Genomic DNA, 23379 nt, shown 5'->3' with positions numbered 1-23379 from the left:
ATGAGTCTTCTCGGAAACTAAAGAGACTAAAGAGATGAATAACACCTTTTTAACTAACCATGGTTCAAATGAACTATTTTAACCATCAAATGAGTAATTGCCTAATTGTGAAGCCCATCTCTAAACCGAAAGACTTAACCATTACAAATAGTTTAAGGAATGAATTAGTCCTTCCATAAACTTTTATCAAGAACAGCCACTAGATTAAAATCACCCATTGGACACGAAGCCCTAAACCTCTGAAATCATCACTAGAGTGGAGCCGGCACACAAATCAGCAAAACAATCTGATCAACAGATCAGCGGCACCACGCAAGAAACTGACTGATTGCAGTTTAAAACAATTACAATGGTGAGAGAGAAAGCTGGGATGAAATCACTGAGAACGACAGACGACCATTCAGAACCATCGAATCACCATCACAGAGACGAACGGAAGCGTATTCACCAAAAGATCACACAATCCCCCGCGGAGGGTAATCAATTCAGAATGGTTAAGACGGTCATTGAGTCATTCAGACAGCCAGTGATTGGGTCATTCAGCCTCTGGGTGGAATCTGCTCCACGTGGAAGTCAGCGGGAGAAGGAAAGTAGGTTTCATCTGCTCGTGATTGGTTTACAAGGAGTCATTAACAGACCTGAGTTAAAACAGCACTTGACACTGCGCACACTTACATAATATGAATGGTGCGTTATATAAGGATATTTTCAAGGTTGAGTTTAAAGATGGTTAATTTTATTAAGATCACTGTGAAATTTGTTGTGGTCTCACTAATGGATATTAGTGACACTTATGTTTTTGTTTGGATTTTGTTGACTGAACATAAATTAGTTATGGAATTTTTTTCTTTTTTTCCTTTTGAAACAAAGACTCTTTTGTTTCATTATTAAATCAAGTGCTATTCCTGACCAGATCTGTTTTTTGATAATGGAGGGGAAAGTACATTATGATCTTTAGACAGAACCACAGAGCACACCCATAATCAATCAGTGGTCTCAGGCACGTACAAACCATAGATAATTATAACATCAATAAGACATTTCGTTTTTATTGTGGTAATGTGTCGATTTAGTGAACGCGATTTCACAATAATAAGTTAAGTTATGAGCTTGAATTTAAAGAAACTAGTTTCACTTCGTCCTGCTACCAAGAACACCAAAATTTCATTTTAGCTTTCATAACATGAGTCATATGGCTTGTGTGGTTTTAACTGAGTTAGGCATCACCAAGCCAATTACGGTGCCCTTAAAATACTTTCATCTGAACAATATGGTCGTTGTGCTATTCTCCAGAGCTGTGATGTAAAAACTATGTGAAGTGGAGCTGGGTGTAAAGGCTGACGGTACCTTCAGGTGAGAGAGGCAGTTCTGGAGGAAGATGTGCCAGTTGTTGAGGAAGAACTGCTTCTGACTAACACACAGCAAGCACGTCACCAGAGGATACAGAGCCTGGGGAGAGAGACACAGTCAGTGCAAACACTTGAAGAACTGCTCCGGGTCAGAAAATAAATTTCCCATAAACCTTTCCCTAAAAAGTCTTCAGCCTGGAACCAGGTGAATCAGCTGTGAGAAAAATCGTGATCTGGAGCAAAAATGCATGACTGTGTACATGAATCTTTACGAGTGAAGGAATAACACATGCAGTACACTGTAAACATTACGAACAATCCCTTTCCAACAACTTCGAGTGCACTTCTTCTTGAATTGAACCTTGTTGTCAGTATTTCCTGCCTTTCAGACTGTTTTTTCCTCATCTCTGAAAAACCACATCATGTTAGACAGAGAAAACGGGGATCTGTGGTAAATGTAATGCAACGCTGAACTATCCGATTGAAGCTGACATGATTTTTCGTGGTTGTGTTTGAAATGTTCATGGCAACAGATAGCTCCACCAATCACAGCCGTCACTATTACACCTAAGGATTCAGAGTAGTGTAGCTTTTCATGACATTTTGCATTTAACAGGTTTTTCGATTGTTTCACAATCTGGAAGCCTGTGGCAAGTCTACCTTGTATGGTTAAAATATTATGGCTGATAATCAAAATGAATGGGATTTCTACTTTCAGAACTCCACTTTTGAGCTCTGTACCGAAAGATTGAAAAACAAAAGTAGAAGGACGTTGTAAAAATGACAGGAATGGGAAGGATGTAGTCGAGGATGTCAGAATTATTACCAAAGAGTGCTTCTTCCTGGAACTAAGCTCGAACGTTGTCTGGTACAGTATCTCCACAAAGTTCTTCAGGCACGGCACGTTGACTTCATTTTTCACCGCCTGAGGATGAACAAGTCATTACCATGGAGCTCAAAATGACAAAAATATATAGGGATTTGCATATATGGAGAGAGCAAAACTGTGCAAATGTTACTCACAGCTGCAACAGGGATGAGGATCTCAACAAAAAGCCCTGCTAGAGCATGTTTTATGTCCTTATCCTTGACTTCCAGGAAATACTGAGCACACTCCTAGGAAAAAACACAAAGGGCGCACATGTTCAGAAGAAGGGACACACAAACACATAACAATTTGCAGGTAATGGTACAGTTTGACATGAACAGTATTACGACAATAACACTGCTGACCATGACCCATATGTCATACACTCCTAGAATGTGTATCCTCATTCCAGCAGGATGTTCTTTGCTTCTGTGTAACTCATTTGCCTTTGTTGTGAAACATTGTTTAACTGCACAGATTTTATCTGCAGAATACAACATTGACCCATTCAGACCTTACATCATTTATGCATGTATATTAAACACATTAATGTGCTTTCTACCTTCAGAGCAATGTTTTATATGTCACCGTTTTCAAGACATGAGACTGATAAAATAGATTGTCATTAGCAGAAATAATTTATTAATTTAGGCAGACGTTTGTTTTTCCGTCCTTTTAGCCTGAAATAAGGTTTTCAAAATAAGGTTTCAGACAATGGCTGAAGATCAAGGCAAGCGATATTGAAATCAGCCAAACACATTATAGCCAACATCTTCACTCTGAGATAAATGCACTCAAGACATATTAACTTGTGATGGAAAGTAGCATAACAACAATATAGAATTAAGAGTTGCTGCTCACATGACAAGAGAAGGACCATCACAGAATCACAGCATCATGTCATTGCTATTTCTCCCACATTGTCTGAGCCACAGAAGTATAGAAACAATGTGTATCATGACTTTTTTAAGAGACGAAATTATTTGTGATGGTTTTAGTTTCTTAACCATCAATACAAAATGTAAGTATCTTACACCGCTCAGGCCCTGAAAGACCATTGTAAGAGTAGAAACCATGATGTGTGCTAAAATGGGGTGGTGGACATAAAGCACAGCATGTTCCATTAACACATTCAGAAATCACAGTCCTATTAAGAGAGAACAGTCAGTGTGTTGCGGTGTAGCGATTGATGAAACAGCTACCGCCCAATTCACAGCTCTTGGCAAAGCCCCCAAAACACATACACTTGATTCTTGGCAAACGTCACCTTTGATCGTTACTCATCTAGCTTTATGAGCCATTGCTATGGAGAGCTGCTGAGTCTGAACAAAGGGGAAAAAGTGTCTGGTGCAATTAAGCAAATACTCATATCAGCCACATTTACTGTTGGTTACTTTATGGCAAACGTGTAGATAAAAGATTGAAGATAATTTACCTGCATGAACTGAAACGACGCCTCAAAATCCTCCACAGGATACATTTTAACCCGGAAGAACTTCATGCCCATGATGAGAGTGATGATGCTCTGGACCACGTAAGGACTCTGCTCTTTTTGCCGGAGCTCCTTTAGTTCGGTGATGAACTTTTTCCTAACGGCCTGAAACCTGAGCACACACACAAAGATGCACACATTTACATTGTGATTTGAGAGGTGACTGAGTATGTGTAGTTGTAAACAAATGTAGCCATGGTCTAACATAAGAGACAGAATTAAGCTCACTTACTTTGACTGTGTGAGGATGCCGATGACCTCAGCATACAGGTCCGCGATGATGTGCACGTTGCCAGTGTTGGGGCCACAGTACCTGTACATTGATGGAGATCATGTGCTTATCATCATCACTGATTATGTATAACAATGATAGTGTTGGGTACAGAAATCCAACCGAACCGAATCACAGCGGAGATTTCAGTGCCTAAGCTGTGTTCTGAAATAGTTTCTCTGCTTACAGGCAACACAAACATCACTGCCATGTCTAGTTATCATAACACCCTAATCTAGTGGTGACACACACTCTACATGGCTCTGGCAGCACAGAACCTTAACCCACGGTTAGCTGCCTCAAACTTGAGTCAACACAACGACAAAATAGCTAAAGTTTATTGGTCGAAATTGTGACTGTCACTCAAAATAATTCTGACTGCATGATGCGCCGCAAATGCCTGAAAAAAATTCGGTGTAAAGGGAGAAACACAAACAAACTTAAAGAAGCACCTGGAGACCCACACTAAGAATTGAAAAGCAGAGGGATGCTCCATGTTTGTATCAGCAGGCAGTGTGTGGGCATCACTGACCCGGGAGACAATTGACGACGAGTTTGGAGCTGTATTTTGCTGTACTTAGCACTGAAACGCTTAAATTATTGTAGTTGCTTTGGATTTGGTTTATTATATGAATTTTATATTTGTATATTAAAGTTAACTATACTTTAAACTGTTAACAGTTAATAGGTTAAATTTCAACTTCCAATTTGCCTTAGCAATTAGAAAGCAGTTTCGTTAATTTGGCTATTATTAAGAAAAAACTATGGGCTCTCTCTTCGTTTATTCGCCACAACTGTTTTAGAAGTATCAATTTACCATCAATATCAGAAAAACTCAAACGAAAGCCAACCCTAAACACCAACGCACAGAGCAGCAATTTACTGGAGCCTAAGTTAAGTTGCTCAACAAGAGGCAGTTTTGGTTTAAACGTCATTTAAGATACAGCTTTCAAAATGACATAATGACTATAGAGCCAGTCTATTCAAACAAACAGACTCTCTACTGTTAAAACCAAATCCAGCATAGTCATCAGCACTTTTTAATAAGATGTGCATTTGTGTCAGTGTTTGTGCTCACTTACCCCTCTTTGTGTTTAAAGTGCTTGAATGCCAGGTTCAGAACTTCATGTACTAAAACATCTGGCACTGGGTGAAGAGGAATCTGTGACGTAAACATGGAGTCATTAGCCTTATTAGAAGCACTGATAGCTTTCACTCTTTTTTCTGGGCTACTATTCATTACTCTCCCTGCAGGAGCAAAGCCAGGGACAACTAAGCTGTGGTCTCCAGAGACTCGCTTAGTTCGAAATGTTGCTAAGATCTGGATGTTTCACTTTAAAAACATACTGAGTTGGGAGTTGGTATGAAGCTATTTGTTTGTTTACTTAATACTCTACATGTCTTAATTTGGTATTGTTTATTCCTCATTCAGATTAAGATTACCAAAAACTACTGTTTCCATTACAGTGTCTTTTCCAGACAATCGTTTAAAAAGGATTAATATCAGAGTACTGCTGTCCATGTTTATGCAGTCATTGTTTTGTACAGTGAAACAGACCCAAAAATCCAAATTTGTCTCGAGGAAAGTTCAGCAGATATAGGACAAATAAAGCTGGAAAGGAACTTATCACATGGACTTAGATAAGATATTGTCAATATCAGGTCAAGCAGATGCATTGATTTCACCCTTCACCCTTAAACATGTAAACATTTACGTATTCATATGACCCCAACAACCTCAATCTATGTGTATTAAATCAGCATTTACTGAAAGAGTGATGTGTGAGGTAGCTCACCTGTTTGAGAACTTCCACTGAAACTAAACAAAAAATGAAATCTATGGATAAGTCCCTCCGTTCCAGTAGGTAATCTTTGTCCCGGTGCTGTTCATCTCTACAGAGCAAGGGGAAAAGTGTTAAAAGAAGTTTTGAGCAACATTCATGTTAAAACTGAATAAATAGATGAAGGGCGTCTCACCCTTTGGACTTTGTACTAGAGCGAGGCCTGTACTCATAAGACTCGTCTTCGGTGCCGCTCTGCCGCCGGTACCAGTCAAACAGTGTGCGCAGTAGGGAGGGCAAACAGTGTTCTGCTATTGAGCTCATAGAGCTTATTAACTGAAAAACAATTACATGCAAACATTAGACTCACCCATTATTACAGATAAACGTCATATACTACATTTGGTACCTGTACACTAAAAGTGGGCATTCAATAACTGAGTAGCATACAGGGAGAGTGTAGACCAGATGTATTCTAACTAGCGAGTGGCATAGTGTAGCTATTGATTGCAATTTGTGTGAGTGTGATGCATACACTATTGAGCAACACACATGGTTCTGTGGTCTTCATTTGTCCTCTGAACACCTCAGTGGCTTTTTGATTGGATCAGTAATGAAGTCGAACAGTGCCCTGATTAACAGACTTCACAGATCAACTTTACAATGATAGTTGGTTTATGTTGCTGTACAGTAACAGCTGCATTTTAAATGATTACCACTTTTGGGGTTTTTCAACAACAGCCACAATGGGCAACTGTAGAAACACAGAGGATAGCAATAGGGATGGCTTTTCAGCAATTCCAAATACAGGTAAATTTCACATAAAAGGGCTGTTATCTTTATTTTGAGAGGATTCAACGAGGATCGAGATTACAGCAGATAGTTTTCAGACCAAACACGAGATGAAGTGGTCAGTATGCATAAACAATTATTTTTTTTTGTGAGTGTGTGTGTGTGTGTTTATATCCATATTTATATATATGGGCCAGTGCAGCGTAATGAGGGAGGTGGATGATGGATGCTAGGTAGGAGAGTTATGCAACTGCTCCCCCTGCCCTTATGGCACCAGGCAGATACACTCCAGCACCCGATTCTGATTTACTGCCCAGGATGACACAGCGATTCTACACTCTCGTTTTCTATACCCATTTTCTCTCCCTCACTCACAATGGGGACAGCTGGATCTATAGCGCCATATCCTCATTGGCTTTGTGTTGTGCTGAACAAAGCATTCTGCAGCGGGCAGGCCCATTGTATAGAGTTCTGCAGCAGCTACAGATGAGGGACAGACGGGCCATTGAGTGGGGGATTGATTGGGGGGAGCTGGGGATTCAAATACTGCGCACATATAAAGAGGTTGGAGCGAGAGTGCTTCTTGCTGCTGGGTAATGATTGTGATACATCCATACATCCACATGTGATACAGATTTCACCGCCTGGTCATTGCCGTGGCAGGACTCACCTGGTCAAATTGTGCATCTTCCCCTCTCTGCAGGGATCGGGATAAGGGCTTCTCCTGTGAAAGAGAAGGATTGAGAATAGGTTTAGCAAGAGGACATTCTGGTGGTATTTGTATAATTATAAACTGCTGAAAGACAAGCAGCAGGCCTGATACGAGAAATCAGGACAGAAAAAAGTATCCATCTACTAGAGATCTTTGTCCACACAAGGGTTTTGGCTCCATGTCAGTTTTAATCCACGTCCATACCAACACACCTGCAAATATATATCATGCGACCACGCAGTTTGCATGGATAGCAGCTTGTCTCCTACGAGTGTAATCAGTATCATCGTAAAATGCAGAATTTAACCCTACAGCAGTTGTTAGCAAAGACAAAAGGGTCAGCAACACATGTAATTGATTTCCCATGTTGTGTTGTACACTGGTAGCCGAGGTGATTTCTTGTGGAAGGGGTAATGTGATGGGAGCTCAACAAACCAGCAAAGGCTACATTGTGACTGTTTGTCTACGTCATCGTTTCTGAACAACTGTGTTTCTGCCCATCCAGACTAAACTTAAGCCCTGGCGTTTTCAAACTAAAGTGTGAGTGGTGTGGACGCCAGGTGTATTCTTAGCTGCATCAATGTGTTTTCAAATACAAACCAAGTAGTGTGGATGTAGCCTGAATGGGAGAGAGGTTAAACTTGAGTCAGACCCTGTCAGAAGACCCTCATGTAAAGGATAGGAACAGGAGAGAACAAATGGGGGAACAGGGCAACAAACAGGCTAATGGCAATTTACTATTTTATCAAATAAATAAAGATTATGTGCCTCTCAAGCCAGTTCCCCCACATCTATCAGTTAAATCTGAAGCAGCTAAAGGGATGGCAGTTAGTTGCAAAAGAGGGAGGATGTCTCAGCAGTGTGTGCCACATCACGTGTTGTGTATTGAATTTCATTTCCTGTGTTGCTTGACACCAGCATTCACCCCCCTGTGGACTCACCAGCGGTTCAGCCATCACCATCTCGATCTTCTTCTCAGCCAGCACAGCAAACTCTGCAAATAGACTCTTGATGACAAACTCCCCGGGCTTGAGCTCGGGGTCGATGGTGATGCTCGACATGGCAGCGATGTTGTGTCTCTCCCACGAGAGAGGAGTCACAGAGGAGGGGGCACGTCGTCTACTCACACTGCTGCTGACTGGTGCAGAAGCTGCAGAGAGAGGCCAGAGGGTGGAGGTTAGGATATAATACAGTGGGGTGTCAAAGCAGCAGGGTCACACCAAGATCAGCACTCATGTAAAGCATGACATATTGTGAACAAGTTGTACTCCAAACAGGGGCAGAGACATTTCCAGAAGAGGCTAAATAACTGAGTGAATGAGGCAATACATATATAACAGCCCAATGTATCAGCTGGCTGATTGTTTTTATTAATATATGACTAATTATTGTCATTGCCATTATTACCCTATCGAATATGTGTACAAGTGTATATGATATCCGATATGTGCAGTTATGAAACTGTGTAACAGTTCAATATTGCAGGGAATAAATATGTACACAGACTGGTCTCACACAAAGAGTTGCTTTGTACCAAATTTAGCTATTTAGCTATGTCGTTCCCTTCCCAGGGACAGTGAACAGAAACAATAACAGACAGAGAAAAAACTATTATCTTCACCACAAATAGACCAACAACCTACATTGTATAGACTGATAACAGACTCGCCTAAAATAAACATCGGCCCGAAAACAGCTCAGTAAAAAAAAACATTTGGTTGTGTCGTCGAAATTTTGTCTTCTAAAGTTTGTGAGTCCTCGGGTCAAACAATCACCACTGGTTTAATTTCTTGATCAGTGCAGAGCCCTGAAGTATTCAGCATATTTTGAAAACACACAAAATAGCTTCCTCTGATGAGTATGAACATTTTTCTAAGCTGAAAAACTCCATACTGGTATTCACAACACAGGGCACGAGTGTTTCTGTGACAACCAGGAAGAAACAGTACAAGGCCTTTCCTGGGAGGGAATGAGGTAAAGGGTCAGTTTACTATTGGCCTCCTCTTGGCTGGACTACAACCATTGTGGTCTGGAATATGGGTGGTATCCTGTCTGCAGCATACATTGTAAGAGCATTAATAAATGTTATGAAGTAATGTAGATAGAGTCTGTGACAAGTTTTTCAAGATGCATATTTAAATATTACTGTGGCAATTTATTTGCAGCTGGAACTTGAATAAAAACCCTTAGAACATGACTTGTTCGTGCTCTTTAAGTGTCAATTTCAACGATTTTTGTGTTAAATCTATGAAACACGGTCACAAAACAGGCCCACTTGGTATTATAATAAAAGTCATTATTCTTTTCAATTGGAAAGAGATTGTACTTTTTGTTACCAGTTGTGTTTGTGTTTGAGTTGGTTTTTCATAAATTGCCTTGTGTGGCCATATCAAACTGAGCGCCATGTCCTCCACATCTGCTTTTTATAGTGCACACCCAATTCAAGAGTCTATTATATCAGGTAAACTCAAATAACAATTATTTAAATTGTATTTGTTATCATAAATGACTAATTGTAATCGGCAAATACCGCTTCTAGTCCAACTAGTTTTAAAAACACAAGCAGTGATACTTTCTGTAGACGTTATTTTGTCTAATCTCTGTCAACAGCTCTCTGCATATGCATGCAGATACATTTAAACAGCAGATTGATGCATTTCAGTCAAAATGTTCAGCCTCTTTTGCTCTCCACACTATCTGTACATTTGCATTGAACAACCAAAGCCTGCTCAAACATGAAATGGAAACCAAATCAAAAATATTTCCCCTCCAGCTTAAAATTGTATTGATTACATTGTGCAAACCTTAGGCCCGGAAATCTTTTTAACTCTAACCATCAGTGTTCCCATCAATAATTTATTGAATAAAAGAAAGGTCAAGACCATAAGAGTCTGTTCAATCAAATTTGGAATGATAATTTAGATATTGATTAGTTAAAATTAAATGAAAATCACTAGAAATCCTGTAAAATCTACCATTGTAAATGGAAAGCAGCTCTTGAATATGCCTCAGGCCACCAGCTGTGTCAAATAACACGACAAAAAAAAAAGGGTAAAATAACAGAAAAAAAATCTAAATATTTACAAAAATGAAACTGCTATGATTTAATCATAGTGTTTTCTATAGAGCAAGTAAAGTGGGGACGAGGCAGGGGCAGTGTTGTATCAAGTGTTGGCTGTGTTGTGGTCATGTTGTCCAGCAGCACAGAGAGCCTTTCAAGCTTTTCTCTCTTTGTTTACTGTGCTTTAACAACACCCCCAATGATGTCACATAGCCAGCTCCTCATATCCAATCACTGCCGTGTCTTCGACCCCCCGCCATCCGTCTCTTGTCTCACACCCTAGGCCAGCTGGATTGATGAATGGTTCACACAGATTAATACCCCAACACTGTACTTTTTCCACTGACTACACACAGGGCATCTTTTTCCCGGCCTAGTCTTTGCACTGACCCTTTCCCTTCTCTCACTTCTCACAGGCCAAACAATGATTTTTCTTTTTAAACTTAACACAACCTGCACCAAACCGTAGCAAATAATTGAATAATAAATTCTTAGTAGCTAGAAGAAAAGAATACGAAAATGCTTTATTGTCTAAATTTGCCTTTGATTAAAAGGTGCAAAAAGTGCTATAAAACTGTATCAACTGAAACCTTTGTGTCTCATTTATTATCCTAAGATCACCTATGGTTTCTTATTCAAATCTAAATGCAAAAGTTGAAGTGTTAATATGTAAAAACAAAGTGTGTCCCACGCTTTAAAGAAATGAAAATCTGCTGCCCAAGAAAACCCTGCTATCTAAGGCATCCGGATTAAAGGATAAACACACTGCAACTACAGCTCTGATAGAACTGAGAGAACTGGTGAGGTAAGTTGCAGCTTTTTGGTGCTGAATAGGAAAATGCTTATCGTGTTTTGTTGTGAGAGGCCTACAAGGCATGTTCCATGGTTGTGCATAAGAAACAGAGCACCCCGCAGGATTACACAACTGAAAGAGCAGCGACTCCACCTTGTCACAGTTAAAATAAAGCCCTCCCAAACGCCTGCTCACTTCCCCTGCCAGGACAACCAGAAACAACAGCACAAACACACATACTGTTGGAATGCAGGGCCACGAGTGTGTGTCCATCTTTTTACACAGAGACAAAAGAATCACTGCCAGTATTTATGTGGCGTGGCAGTGCCAACTCTGTTAAGAGTGTCTCAACATGTTCACTCTCTGACAAGTTACTACTGGTTTATTATTCACCATTACCACTTCCAAGTAAAAATGAATCTAAAACATACATGTTAAAACACAAGTGATACTAGAGGCTAAATAGACAATCCAGAGATCGATGAAGAAAACAATATATCATAAAGTCACGCTCAATCCTGACTCAAAATGAAAATGACCCAAACTATGAGTTTACTGTATGTATTAATTGTCATAAATATAAGTAAGAATCATCACAGAACAAACGACAAAGTGGAACATCAAAGAAAGAAAACTTTCCGTATTCATATGATATAAAGGAAAAGCATCACAAGCAGAAAGTAGTGGCATGAACTGAGGGATGTCATTTAAACAGAAACTTTAAGAAACTTAAATTCACTGACTGGTGTAAAAGTAAAAAAACATGTAGAAAACATTCAAAATTGAGCAAAGTAGGATTACAGTGTCTGCTGGGAAATGTCATAGTGGTTTGTTGAGTGTGGCTAACGTTGGCATCGCTAGCACCAGCAGCCTTCTTTGCTTGCAAATTAACCTCTCAGTGCTGAATGGGAACATATCAGTTTTAATTTCTTGATCAAAATACTGTGCTGGTTGTATAAGATGTCATCTTTCCCACTGTCCACCTTGTGTGGTTTACACCATGTAGACATAAGCACAGGGGTAGAGGGGCTGCAGTCCCAGCAAGGAGGGGGCAGGTCTGTATCGTCTTAGACGCAGCAGTTAACCTGTTTTTTACAGTAATAAGATATGAATAACTAGTTTGATCAACAAGTATTGCTGGAGGCACTTCTTAAACATCCATTGTAACAATTCCAGTTAAGCTGGACTTAGGGGGTGAATTGACAGTAATGTTGTGATGAGACTTTTGTACTGAGTACAAACAGTACAAAAGTCTCATCACAACATTTATCCATGTTCTGGCAGGGTCAACAGTTGCCATATTCAAAATGATGGCTTCTATGCGTTTGCCTTAAGATTAATCACTGTCACAGTAATTTTACCTTTTACCCACAACTTTGAAAAGGACAGGGAGTTAAAGCTTATCCCAGCATATACTGGCCAAGGAGCAGGGTAAACCCTGGGGAAGTCACCAATCCGTCATTAAATACAAACAAAGGCCTTAAATTTACTTTCAAACCAATGAGAAATTAAAGAGTTTCTTATTTGCCTAACCTGCATGTCTTTAGAGCATATGAGGATCAGAAGGAGCAAACTGACAAAGAAATACAAAAACCATTCAGAAAAGACCCAGTCTGTTCTTTTCTGCTTTACTGAAATAGAGTGTTCACTGTATAAATATACAGTATATATATCAATAAAGTTGTTACATATAATTACACTGTTAATATTCATCTATCCATCAGGTGTTAATATCCCATGACCCCTTTGTCAGATTTGCCACTTACAAAATAGAAATAAATCAAGGTTAATATATCTCAGCCTGACATCCACCAGCCCCAAGTTGAATCTTTGTTCATTTAAATGGTGATATTGGCAAAATTTCAACCGCAAGACTGCATTAAACCCTGCTGACCAGGGTCCACTTCAAGACATTAGAGGCAGACTCTGCAACAGTCTGACCAACAAAAAAGAGACTTTGTCTGTTAGCACATTGATATCACCAGACTAATTTCCCTAATCTGGTGATATCATTTGTATTTCTATCTCTAAATATAATGTTTGTGGTCTTTAATGTGAGATGCAAGCCACCCACTACTTCCCTAAAGCCTAAAATATATTGTGGGAAGTGTAATAATCAGCGGAAGGACTCAACTTTGATAAAATGAGCAATAGGATGGGAATAATACTTAAACTGAATATTTTACCTCCATTAACAGTCTATCAAAATCTATACAGGTTAAGAAAAAACCCTGATTTAAAATAACCTCATAAATGGTTCAAGACCAAACAAAATCTCAAGTCTAATCTTCTCTGATCACGACTTCTGCTGATTGTTCCCAGTTCAAAACAATCCAAATAAGGTGCAGTCACTTTGATGCTTTAGATATCATTGTGCATATATCTGGATGAAACTTCAAAAGTTCCATATCTAGAGCAGACTTGTATGTCACATTCCAAGTTGTTATCAGTGTGTGCGTGTGCGTGTGTGAGAGAGAGAGAGATAGAGAGAAACAGAGGGAAAGCTAATGTGATGACAATGTAATGCTGTCATCAGCTTCTATCAAATGTCAGTCTGGCCTGGTCAAATGTAGGCTGAAGAAACAAGTCTTTGTGTAAATACATTTAAGTATAACTCAGCAGCTGATTGTTGTCGTCATCCATAGCTACGTTTCAATGGGCATTTCAAGGAGGCATGGAATATGGGTTGGATGGTAGGCTATTAATAGGAGGAAACCAGAAGACAGATCAATAGTCAAGAAACATAAGCTGCCTCAGAATGAAGGGAAATAAGGGTTTTGGAAGTAGGGTGAAAAACAGGGGGGATGGGGATTGTTGGGTGCTGCTACAGGGGAGACTGAAGGGAGAGATTTAATGTTAAAACAAACAAAAAAAGGAAGGTTCTTTATGAAAGTTCATAAAGATGGATAAAGAAGCAGAAAGATAGAGGCAGCCATCGCCTTCACAATAACAGAGGGAGCAAGTCAGGTCCACCTGCGTTATGAATCAGCAGATGCACATCAATAGAAACATTATCTTATCTGTGGGACAACTAGGAGCCACAGGAACGATGATGAGCAGGAAGTGGGGGTGGGGGGACGACACTCTGCCACCTGCATATAAATCAAACAAGCCCGGCTAAACCTGAGCTAAACATAATCAGTCATCCTGACAACTCCATTAATAACCACTTTCGTACATAGGGGTAGATAGGGTGATCTCATGATCTCTGAGCATGAGATGCATGCAAGCATGTACTATTCTGCACAGGGTCTGTTAGCTGTGTGTGGCAGATAAGTCTGGTGGCCAAGTGCGGTATGTAAACAAGTGTGCAAGCTTGGCAAGGTACTCACAGCTGCTACTCCAAGACTTGAGCAGAGATTTGATGCTGATCTCAAAGAAGACTGAATCCTGCAGGCTCAGCATGGCGGCTCTCAAAAAGTTAGGCGTCACCACAAAAGGCACAAAATGTCACAGGTCTCCCGTCACGTTCATGTCATGAAGACAAACATTCCACTCTTCTTAGAAATATACAATCTTTACACCCTTCAACTTGCAGCTCCTGTCCCCTGATGGGGGCTGAGTACTACCCTCCACAGGTGCTGGTTAAAGGCATCCTTCTGAATGACAGTCGTTCAGGAGAAGAAATCCAAGAAGTGCTACCGCTTTGTTTCCTCGGCTACCTAGTTCACGGAATTGCACTAGGAGAAGAGGAGATGGAGCTTAGCCTGGCTTGTTAGAGAAGTATTCCACCCCAGCGCCTGCTGCCCCCTTGCCAGTCCACAGAGTCCCTCATCCCCGTTTCAGGGTAGAAAAGTCCAGCAAAGCAGAGGACAAAACTGCGTGGGAACTTTTGCTCCTGATAGCAGAGAAAAAAGCAGCAGGACAGTAGACGATAGAAGTCTGAACAATGCACAGCAATATTTCTTCTCCGCTTCTCTTCCTGTGTGTGTAAGTGTGTGTACCAGTCCTAGCCCGCTAGCACTTTCAGCCACCCTCCGCCTCCCCTCAAAACTCTCTCCCTCTCCATTTGCTTGTGAGCTGCCCCTCCTCTTCCCAGCTAGCTCCTGTTCTTTTACTGATGCCTGCTTTTTTTTCTCTCCCCTCAGAGTGAGCGAGAGCTTGTTTCAACAGCAAACGGAGGGAGGCAGGAGCATACTGTGGGGGTGGGTGATGTCATCAAAATGCTGCGAGTGTTCCCTGGCTGTGGTTCAGCAATGCATACGCATGTCAGAGCCGCTACTGTGCTGCTCCTCCACTGGCCTATCAAAACGACACTTCCTGTAAGCTCCACAGCAATACTGATGCGTCATCCCTGACTGCAGTAGGATGGGAAAGAAAGAATGGGATGATAGAAGACAGAGAGAAAGAAAAAGGGAGGATGAATTGAACATGGGAGTGCACACATAAAAACAGCAGTCCTGCCCCATATAAAAATATATTAAATCTACATGTATATTTATACACAACATCCCTTTGTTCAAAACAAAGTAAAGCATACACCAGCTGCACTCTCAGAGGCAAGGGTGTATATTAAGACGTCTCACCACAACAAACTATGGGACGTGGTAGAAAGGTGTGTTTCTGATCTCATGGCATGATAGCAATCACAGCACATCTATTTTCTAAGCTAAATGTTCACACCCAGTGGAGTCATATGCATTACATCACTGCTCTGTCCAAAAGCTACCAGTCATAGCAACACACAGAATGTTACACAAACGCACTACACACCGCATTAGTGAGCAAACAGCCCACTGTGCTGGTGTGAATGTTAGAGACACACAAGCACACACATCTGATTCTTCTGATAGTTGTTTTCTGCTTCCTCGCACAGACTTTGAAAACAGATCCACATGACATCAAGTAATATGTAGTAGAGAACAGGATTAAGTTTGTTAACCAAATATTCGGAGGGGAGCAGTGGTGGGGAGGCTGCGGAAGACAAATGCCCTTTGTCTTCTTTTAGTTCAGTCTTCTCTCTCGCCCTCGGTCTCTCCCTCTGTCACATGTCCTCCGCTACACAAGTTTTGCAAAATGAGGCAGAGCTCATTGCAAACAAACAACACACAGCAGAAGCTTTGTCAAGGCCCTGGCTGGTGTTACTCTGATGCAGGCTTCCACTGTGAAACTCTGCCTCATAATAAACAAGCACAGATTCTTAACGATCCATTACAGCAATAATATACAGTATGGCTCCCTTTCATTTTATGACATCTGGGAAATTTGTAAATACTTTTGCATACACGGGATACAAAACCCAACTCGTTCTTTTTTTTTCTGAATTCAGTTTTTATGACACTGTCGCTAGTACACTGCAGTTCCAAAAGGGATGTAATCAGTCACAGCGTTGACTATTTAATTGCTCATAATATGATATCATTTATTTAAAAATATGGGCTTGTTAACAAGGTTAATAATTACATATTCATTGGAGAGGGTCTATAAACACAGAATCAGAGTTTATATTACCATACCTATCTTTATCAGCATAACAGGAAACATACAAACATGCAGAAACCGCTTGTATTCTGCCAACCAGCTTTAATGTTTAGGGAATGCGGAGGACTAACTGCCAGCATCATGTCTCTGGGAGCATTAGAGCTAAGAGCTTCTGTCCAACAGAGCTGATGTAAGTTGAGGACTTCAAATAAACAACATTATGACCGACTTCCTGGAAAGAAGAGCCTGCTGATCAAATAATTCCAACTAACTGCACATCCAGGGTAACTTATAGTAGCTCCATTCACAAAGTGGGAGCTGTGACTGAGAGCTAGCCATCCCGACTGCAGACAGTACAGGAGAGCTGCTCCTCCCAGGAGCCCACAGGGTGGAGCATGCATTTCCTGTCCTGGCCTCTCTGAAGGGCAGTGGTAGGAACAATAATCGATAGGAACTGTAATTCAATCCCTGACCTCCCCAGTGGTGCCTGGGCTGCAGAGGACAGGCCATTTAGATCCATCACGGCAGCCTGGGTATGCAGCACAATTCTGCATCCTGCACAGCTCCTCACCCCCCTGAGTCAGGGCCCATCTATTTCATATCACCTCAAAATTACTATCAGGATACAAACTATGCAAATGCGAGAAGATTTTAAACATTTTTACAAGAAGATGATTAGGCTAGATTTTGTGCAAAACTTCCATGATATTGCTCTATAGCTGTAATATACAGAGTAATCACAAACCATTTATAAATAACTCCAAGCCACAGATGGTGAAGACACATTCAAACGCAATGACAGACCATTTTTTTCGTGAGTAAAGCAAAGTCATCACGCAGATTTGCCTGGCAAATCAAGAGAAGAAACTTACTTCAGGAAAGAGTCATTCTTAGGTCTGACGCATACGGTCTCAATGGAATGACAGAGCAGAACACTGTGCAAATCTGAATTAAAACTCATCTTAACGCAGGCACAAAAAGGTCAGCTCATTACTCATTGTACTTCCTCAAATTAGCTGCCTTCAAGTTGTTCACTATGGACAAGTGCTACTGAAGGAGCTGGTTGGAGAGCAAGTTCTATACTCACAGCCTTCATATTCACTGCTATGCTACCATATTCCCACTAAATTAACACTCTTGCGCCAATATGGGGATTAATGTTACACTACAGCTGGTTAATAACTATTAAGGGTGGACTGATTGTCGCCCTAACCAATTATCGCATCCAATATTCAGCAGTTGCGATTATTGTTAATGTAATGTTTTTTATCTGACATATGATAAAATAAATGAATTTCTGTAATATCCACTATGCTGTTATATTTCCACAACTTTGTTGGTTGGTTGTTGTGTTTGTGTTTGATTTTGTAAGCAGGATTACACAAAGCTCAAAACTGAACTGATTTCTCGAAACTTGGAAGGTTTTAGTGTGTGTCAAGGAAGAACCCATAACATTTCAGTTTGGAACCAGAACAGGGTGCAGATGCATGTTTTATTTCTCTATTTAACATTATGAGATGGGATGTTTTGCAACATATTCAGTTATCCAAGGATATAATTCATCGATCTTAAAGAAAAAAAAAAACTGGCAGCTTTGGTGGAGGTATTTGATCTGAGTTTTTATTGCAAATGTAGGGATACTGATCCAAATATCAGCTAAAGAATCTGACTCATTCTTTAAAAAAAATAAAACATATTTAAGAGCCTTGATGAAGGAGTTTGTCTAGCCTGTCTGCAAACACATCGTATTGTTCAGACAGAAATCATTGCAGGAGTACAACACTGAAGTTCCCACTCATGCTCAGTCATATGTTCCCAACACTCCCAATCCACAAACATGAAGCCTGCTGCACCCATTAACTAAATATTCTATCAATCAAACCCTTCCCTAAGATTCAGCTGTCAAATGGCTAATGTCACAAGGAAAGACAAATGACAGAATGAAACAAGTAGCACCACCTTAAAAGACAAATTTAAAAGGTATGCCAGTTCTGCAACTAGGGAGTGGTGCCTTTTAGTATAAAGGTATGAATACACCAAGCTACTATATCTTTCCTTATCCTTACCTCAACTACTGTTAAATCACACAACTCTTATGTTACAGAACTCACCATTGTGACCCCTGCCACCACCAACATGAAGTAAAAAGGATATTTTTCTAATTTGACGGATGTGTCCTAGTTGGAAAGACAGAAAGGAAAGATGTGAAAACAATTTGTCCACGTCAGTCGGCTTGCCGTCTTTAAATATTAATAACAACAGATCACACAACTCCTAAGTTACTGAAACTAAAAAGCTATTGTGGGTTAGTTTAGCATGTTGAAGAGTCATATAAACTCTGAGGCTGGGTTAGTGCAGCAGAAGGGAGAGCTCAGTCAAACTTTAGCCATGAGCAAACAAGGTGCAAGCATGCTCCAACATGTAGCACTGCAAGAAAGCCACACAGCGAGAAACAACGACAAGTCATCACGACAGTGCAGGCTCAAGCTGACTGGGCTGCACGCACACATGATTCGTATGTGTAAACACACCTATCAAACCTTTAGCTATTGTATCCATAAACACAATGGTCGACCTACTTCAAAAGATTAACACTGTCAGCACAGCTCAGGCTTCAGAGACAACCAATGTTTTGTTTTTTTATATGTTGTCTAGATACAATCTCTGATACTGAATACAGTTGTATGGGGCATACTTAAGGCTCTTATATACTTCTACGTATCCGTTTCTCGGAGAGGTCTCAGCGGGAGACAAAGTGTCTTTTTGATTTTTACTTCTCCGACGACTATCCGTCTAAAAACAATTCCCCGCCAAACCCATAGGTGGCGCAACGGAAGACGAGCTCAGAGAAGCCTACCCCATTTGGGAAGAAGAAGTCCACGTGTCTCTGTTGACATGTTAGCTTGCGTCCCACACACTGAACCATGGCAACTAACAGATCTAAATAAAGTGACACCCAGCGTGTCAAGATGCTGATGTAATCGTTTCTTAGCGCAGCGGTTCCCCGGTCTTGTTTCCGAACTGTGTTGCTGATTCCACAGCTTGAATCTGCTTGAGGCTACATGTAGCTAGAAGCTACCCGGACCTAGCTCCCCCCCAGCTTCCACACACAGTCAGCAGGGACTCCCGGCACTAACTACTACCCAGTGTTTGCTTCTAACCTGACGGTATTATAGAAACAGTGTCATGATAGAAGTGGAATTAAAGTCGTGACGGCGGGTTCTTGCACTGTTACCACCGCAGTTAGCATGGTGGCTAGCCTAGCCCGCTAGCCTAGCCTGCTAGCGCCGTTTTGAAAGCTCGTTATAACCGTATGTGACCGTGCACACATGCCCTCAGTGCTCTAACGAGCCACCGTCAGCCGGACAACTCCGCTGGCTTAACACACACGTCACATTAATCGTAGAATCATAGTTGTGTTCGTGTTTGTTGCTACAAGTAAACAGAAAGTTTGAGGTCCGGAAATACGGAAATGACGTCATACGGAAATGATGTCGTTCGCGGACCAATCACAGCCAAGAGCGGTCCGTCGGGTCTCCAACATGAAGACGGATAGTTAGAAAAATCAGACGTGTACGAAAAGCTGTAGGAGGCGCTCGGAGAGGACGTTTCACGACGGATAGGGCGGTCTTATCTGTCCGTAATAGAAATAACGGAGAGGCATAAATTGGCCTTTAGTCAGTGGAACAGCTCTTCATCACAGAAGCTGCATTAGAGCTTTCCTTAGATGGTTTCCCATTATGCTGTCTAATGCAAAATTACAAAGCAACAAGTTTACTCAGCAAATATTGTGTGGCAGCATATGTTAAATAATAGAGTTGCACACCATAGTCAAAATAGTAACTTTCAGGGTATATATGTCATGTACAGCTGAGAGGAAATCAACGCCTCATGTCTAAGTGTCTTTGTTAATAATCAACATCTCACAGCGACACAAGTTTAGATCTGAAAAAAACAACTTTAAAAACAAACCGTAATTTCCTTGATCCAGAGTTCAACTTTCACACGCGCTGGCAGACACACAGCTTTGATATATTATCATATAAAGATGCTAATCAGTTAGGAAACAATCGACACAGCAGATATTTATCGGTCAGTGAGCAACATAAGCTTTCAAATTGAGTTTCCTGGTAGTCTGACACGAGGAAATCTAAATTCTACTGTCAAATTAACTGTGTCTTGGCCTTAAAAAACATTGAAACTGTTTGTCGGCTGTTTGGTTGCATAAAGTCATTTAAGCAGAAAACTATTTAATGGGAGCAGTGAGCAAAATGTATGAAACGAAAATAAAACTCTTCACGAATGATAATTCATTTAAACTAAATAGTTTTGATCTGGCTTAACTTCTGCTTCCTTCAATCTGTTTAATTTGTCGGCACATTCACACATCTGACAGGTCTCCCCAGCAAAACCTGCTGCTGTTGAATACTGATATGAGGTCAACACCTGCCCTACATGTATATGACCTGATACAGACGGCTGTGTTATAAAAATGCTCAAAGTCTGATTCAAATATGCATCATTCATCTTGTGTTTATTTAGTGACCTCACTTTTAATCGTGTTTTCAACTTCAGCTAAACCAGGGCTGCCACTATTCTCGCTCCTTTCCCCCAGACTTTGAGAAGCTGATGGAGGATATTTTCATTAAACTAGTCCGTATCTCTGCATTCTGCATTGTAGACTACAGCTCAGTACAGACCTCCCTATTTGACATATTGACAGTTGAGCTTTGGTAGTGCATTGATACCACACCACCCAATCATACATGGTAGAGCCGATCAAACACAACAACACAACAACATAGGCAGCTGTCCAGCCCTGGCATATACTATTCTGAATGTAGACATATGAAAATGGGGGTGTCGTTGGGGTGAGTGTAAAGCCAACCTTTGCTTACATGTTAATAAAGCTTAAAATGCAATATACACAAAATCAAATGAAATTAGCATTTAGTGAATGGGCAGAAAGGCATTAAGACTAAATCAGTTCAGATAACTGCTGCATCCAAATGCATGAGTCAGTTGTACCTTTAAAGCGGGCTCTGTTACTGCGGGCAGGCCTGGAGGAGCCGGTCAGTGGCCCTACCTCTATCACAGGGTCAACCGGAACCTCCTCAATAGTCTGCCCCATGACAAGCAGGCCCAGTCGTTTCATGCGAAGTAGCCTTGGACCAGTCTCCCTGGGCAAGACTCCCCCATGTTCACTGGGCCCCTCTCCTGAGATGGCTGCCGGAACCAGGCTCTTCAGAAACTCCATGTTTGAAAAAACCTTTTGGGTTTTTCACGCTGGTGCATTGCCCGGTCGCCTGTGCCGTGCCATTGTCCCATACAAGCTATCCACTTGCTAAAGCTACCCCATTTACAGACAAGCCTGCAGACGGGGTACAGTCCCTGTGTCCAGCTACAACCTAACTCCAGCAGCTAAATTCACTTACTGTCCGGGCCTGTGTGTGTGGGCCATTAGATATGCCCTTACAGACCAGAGGAGACGCTACTTGTCTGGGTGTTTGAAGTCGTTTGTCTTGACTAACTAGCAGACGAGAAGCTGTCGACTGTACCTAGCCAGCATGACAAGAGTAAGAAACTCCCAATGCTGCAACACCACCTGTCTGATCAGTGAGCAAACAGACTTGGCGCTTTTCATGGGCCGTGATGTAATTGTGAGTGGGCAGGGCTATGACTGAGTGCCAGGCACTATCTGGGGTGGGACTAAAACATGTTCCACAGGAGATAACACAGCCTGAGCCAGCAGCCAATCACAACATAGACGACACCAGCCACTCCCTGCTGGTCTGTGGTGCTCAATAGTTGAAGAGAGCGAGAGGGGAGGAAGGAGATGGACAGACACTAAACGAAGAAGGAAAGCTCTAAACTGACCACACTATACCGCCTGCATTCACTGATAACCATTATCATGGTCAGAATGATGTTTCGTGTTTGCATTTATACACAAACACATAAGCATGTTTGTTTTCTTGCTACTTCCTTGTGTAACACGAACACCCCTGCTTTTGCTTTCACTTCTGATTGCATATGTTGAGCTATTATATTATTATTATAAAGAGAAGCAGAATGACTGAAGAGATGGGGTCTGTGATACGGTGCGATGACAAACTGCTGTGCTCTGCTCAGCTGCACAGATTGTACCTGCAGCAAAGCCTTTCCAAATATCCCTTGCTGAGGACTAAGAGGGACTACGCTGTGCTGACTCTCATAAAAAGCTTACTGCCTAAAGAAATCATCAATTTGCTGTTCTCTGGGACTGAGTGCAAAAATGAATAGGCCATCTAAGCAGAAAACCAACCAGTCCACCACAGCTGTATTGCTGTGTATAGCTGTAACACTCCACAAAAAGTTAGGATGACGGTGGCGCCAGTGTGCTGCAAAGTGTTTAACCCCTTTTAGAGATGCAGGTTCTGCTGATACGTCATTAACTATGCACCACAAAATGGAGATGGGGCATTGCAATACAAATCAGATGAGTATCTATTTTATCTCACTATAATCAAGAGTCCATTCAGCTTTTGATATAAATGGGTGTCATGCAAAAGCCAATAGAGCTACAGTGATTCTTTAGACTGCCAATTTCACGCAGGATAAGGCGGGTGTATGCTGTCCGTTTTGTGCAAAAAACTACACACACCCAAAATAAACAACACTCTTATGAAGGACCAAAGTAACACTTTTCCACAGTGGACTTTATCAGAGTTAATGGACGTACATTTGTCAGGCGGAGAAAAATTTATTAAATGGATAGTTCACTGAATAATTATAATTCACTCATTATCTACACACCACTATGCTGATGGAGGAGTGGGTGAAGTGTCTGAGTCCACAAA

General features: G+C 41.2%; 1 protein-coding gene across 4 annotated transcripts in view; it reads right to left on the bottom strand.

The window, feature by feature from the left end:
- The window catches only part of fryl (furry homolog, like), a 68158-nt gene that overhangs the window by 36036 nt on the left and 8743 nt on the right, over positions 1–23379 (bottom strand). For 2 of the 4 annotated variants that reach the window (XM_061077836.1, XM_061077837.1), the window contains exons 1-11: positions 14452–14654; positions 8207–8415; positions 7224–7277; positions 5958–6097; positions 5777–5873; positions 5063–5142; positions 3942–4022; positions 3653–3821; positions 2373–2465; positions 2176–2274; positions 1348–1449 (exon numbers count right to left, since the gene is read on the bottom strand). In XM_061077836.1, the coding sequence (XP_060933819.1) occupies positions 1348–1449; positions 2176–2274; positions 2373–2465; positions 3653–3821; positions 3942–4022; positions 5063–5142; positions 5777–5873; positions 5958–6097; positions 7224–7277; positions 8207–8415; positions 14452–14524 (1197 nt within the window). In that variant the 5' untranslated portion in view covers positions 14525–14654. Of the gene's footprint in view, positions 1–1347; positions 1450–2175; positions 2275–2372; positions 2466–3652; positions 3822–3941; positions 4023–5062; positions 5143–5776; positions 5874–5957; positions 6098–7223; positions 7278–8206; positions 8416–14451; positions 14655–23379 lie in introns of those variants that run through there. The other 2 variants (XM_061077839.1, XM_061077838.1) reach the window with 2 other exon arrangements.

Source organism: Limanda limanda, chromosome 9, assembly GCF_963576545.1.
Source record: "Limanda limanda chromosome 9, fLimLim1.1, whole genome shotgun sequence".
NCBI classification, from domain to species: domain Eukaryota; kingdom Metazoa; phylum Chordata; class Actinopteri; order Pleuronectiformes; family Pleuronectidae; genus Limanda; species Limanda limanda.
Note: the sequence above shows the minus strand (reverse complement) of the source record. Positions and strands in the feature narration are given on the sequence as shown.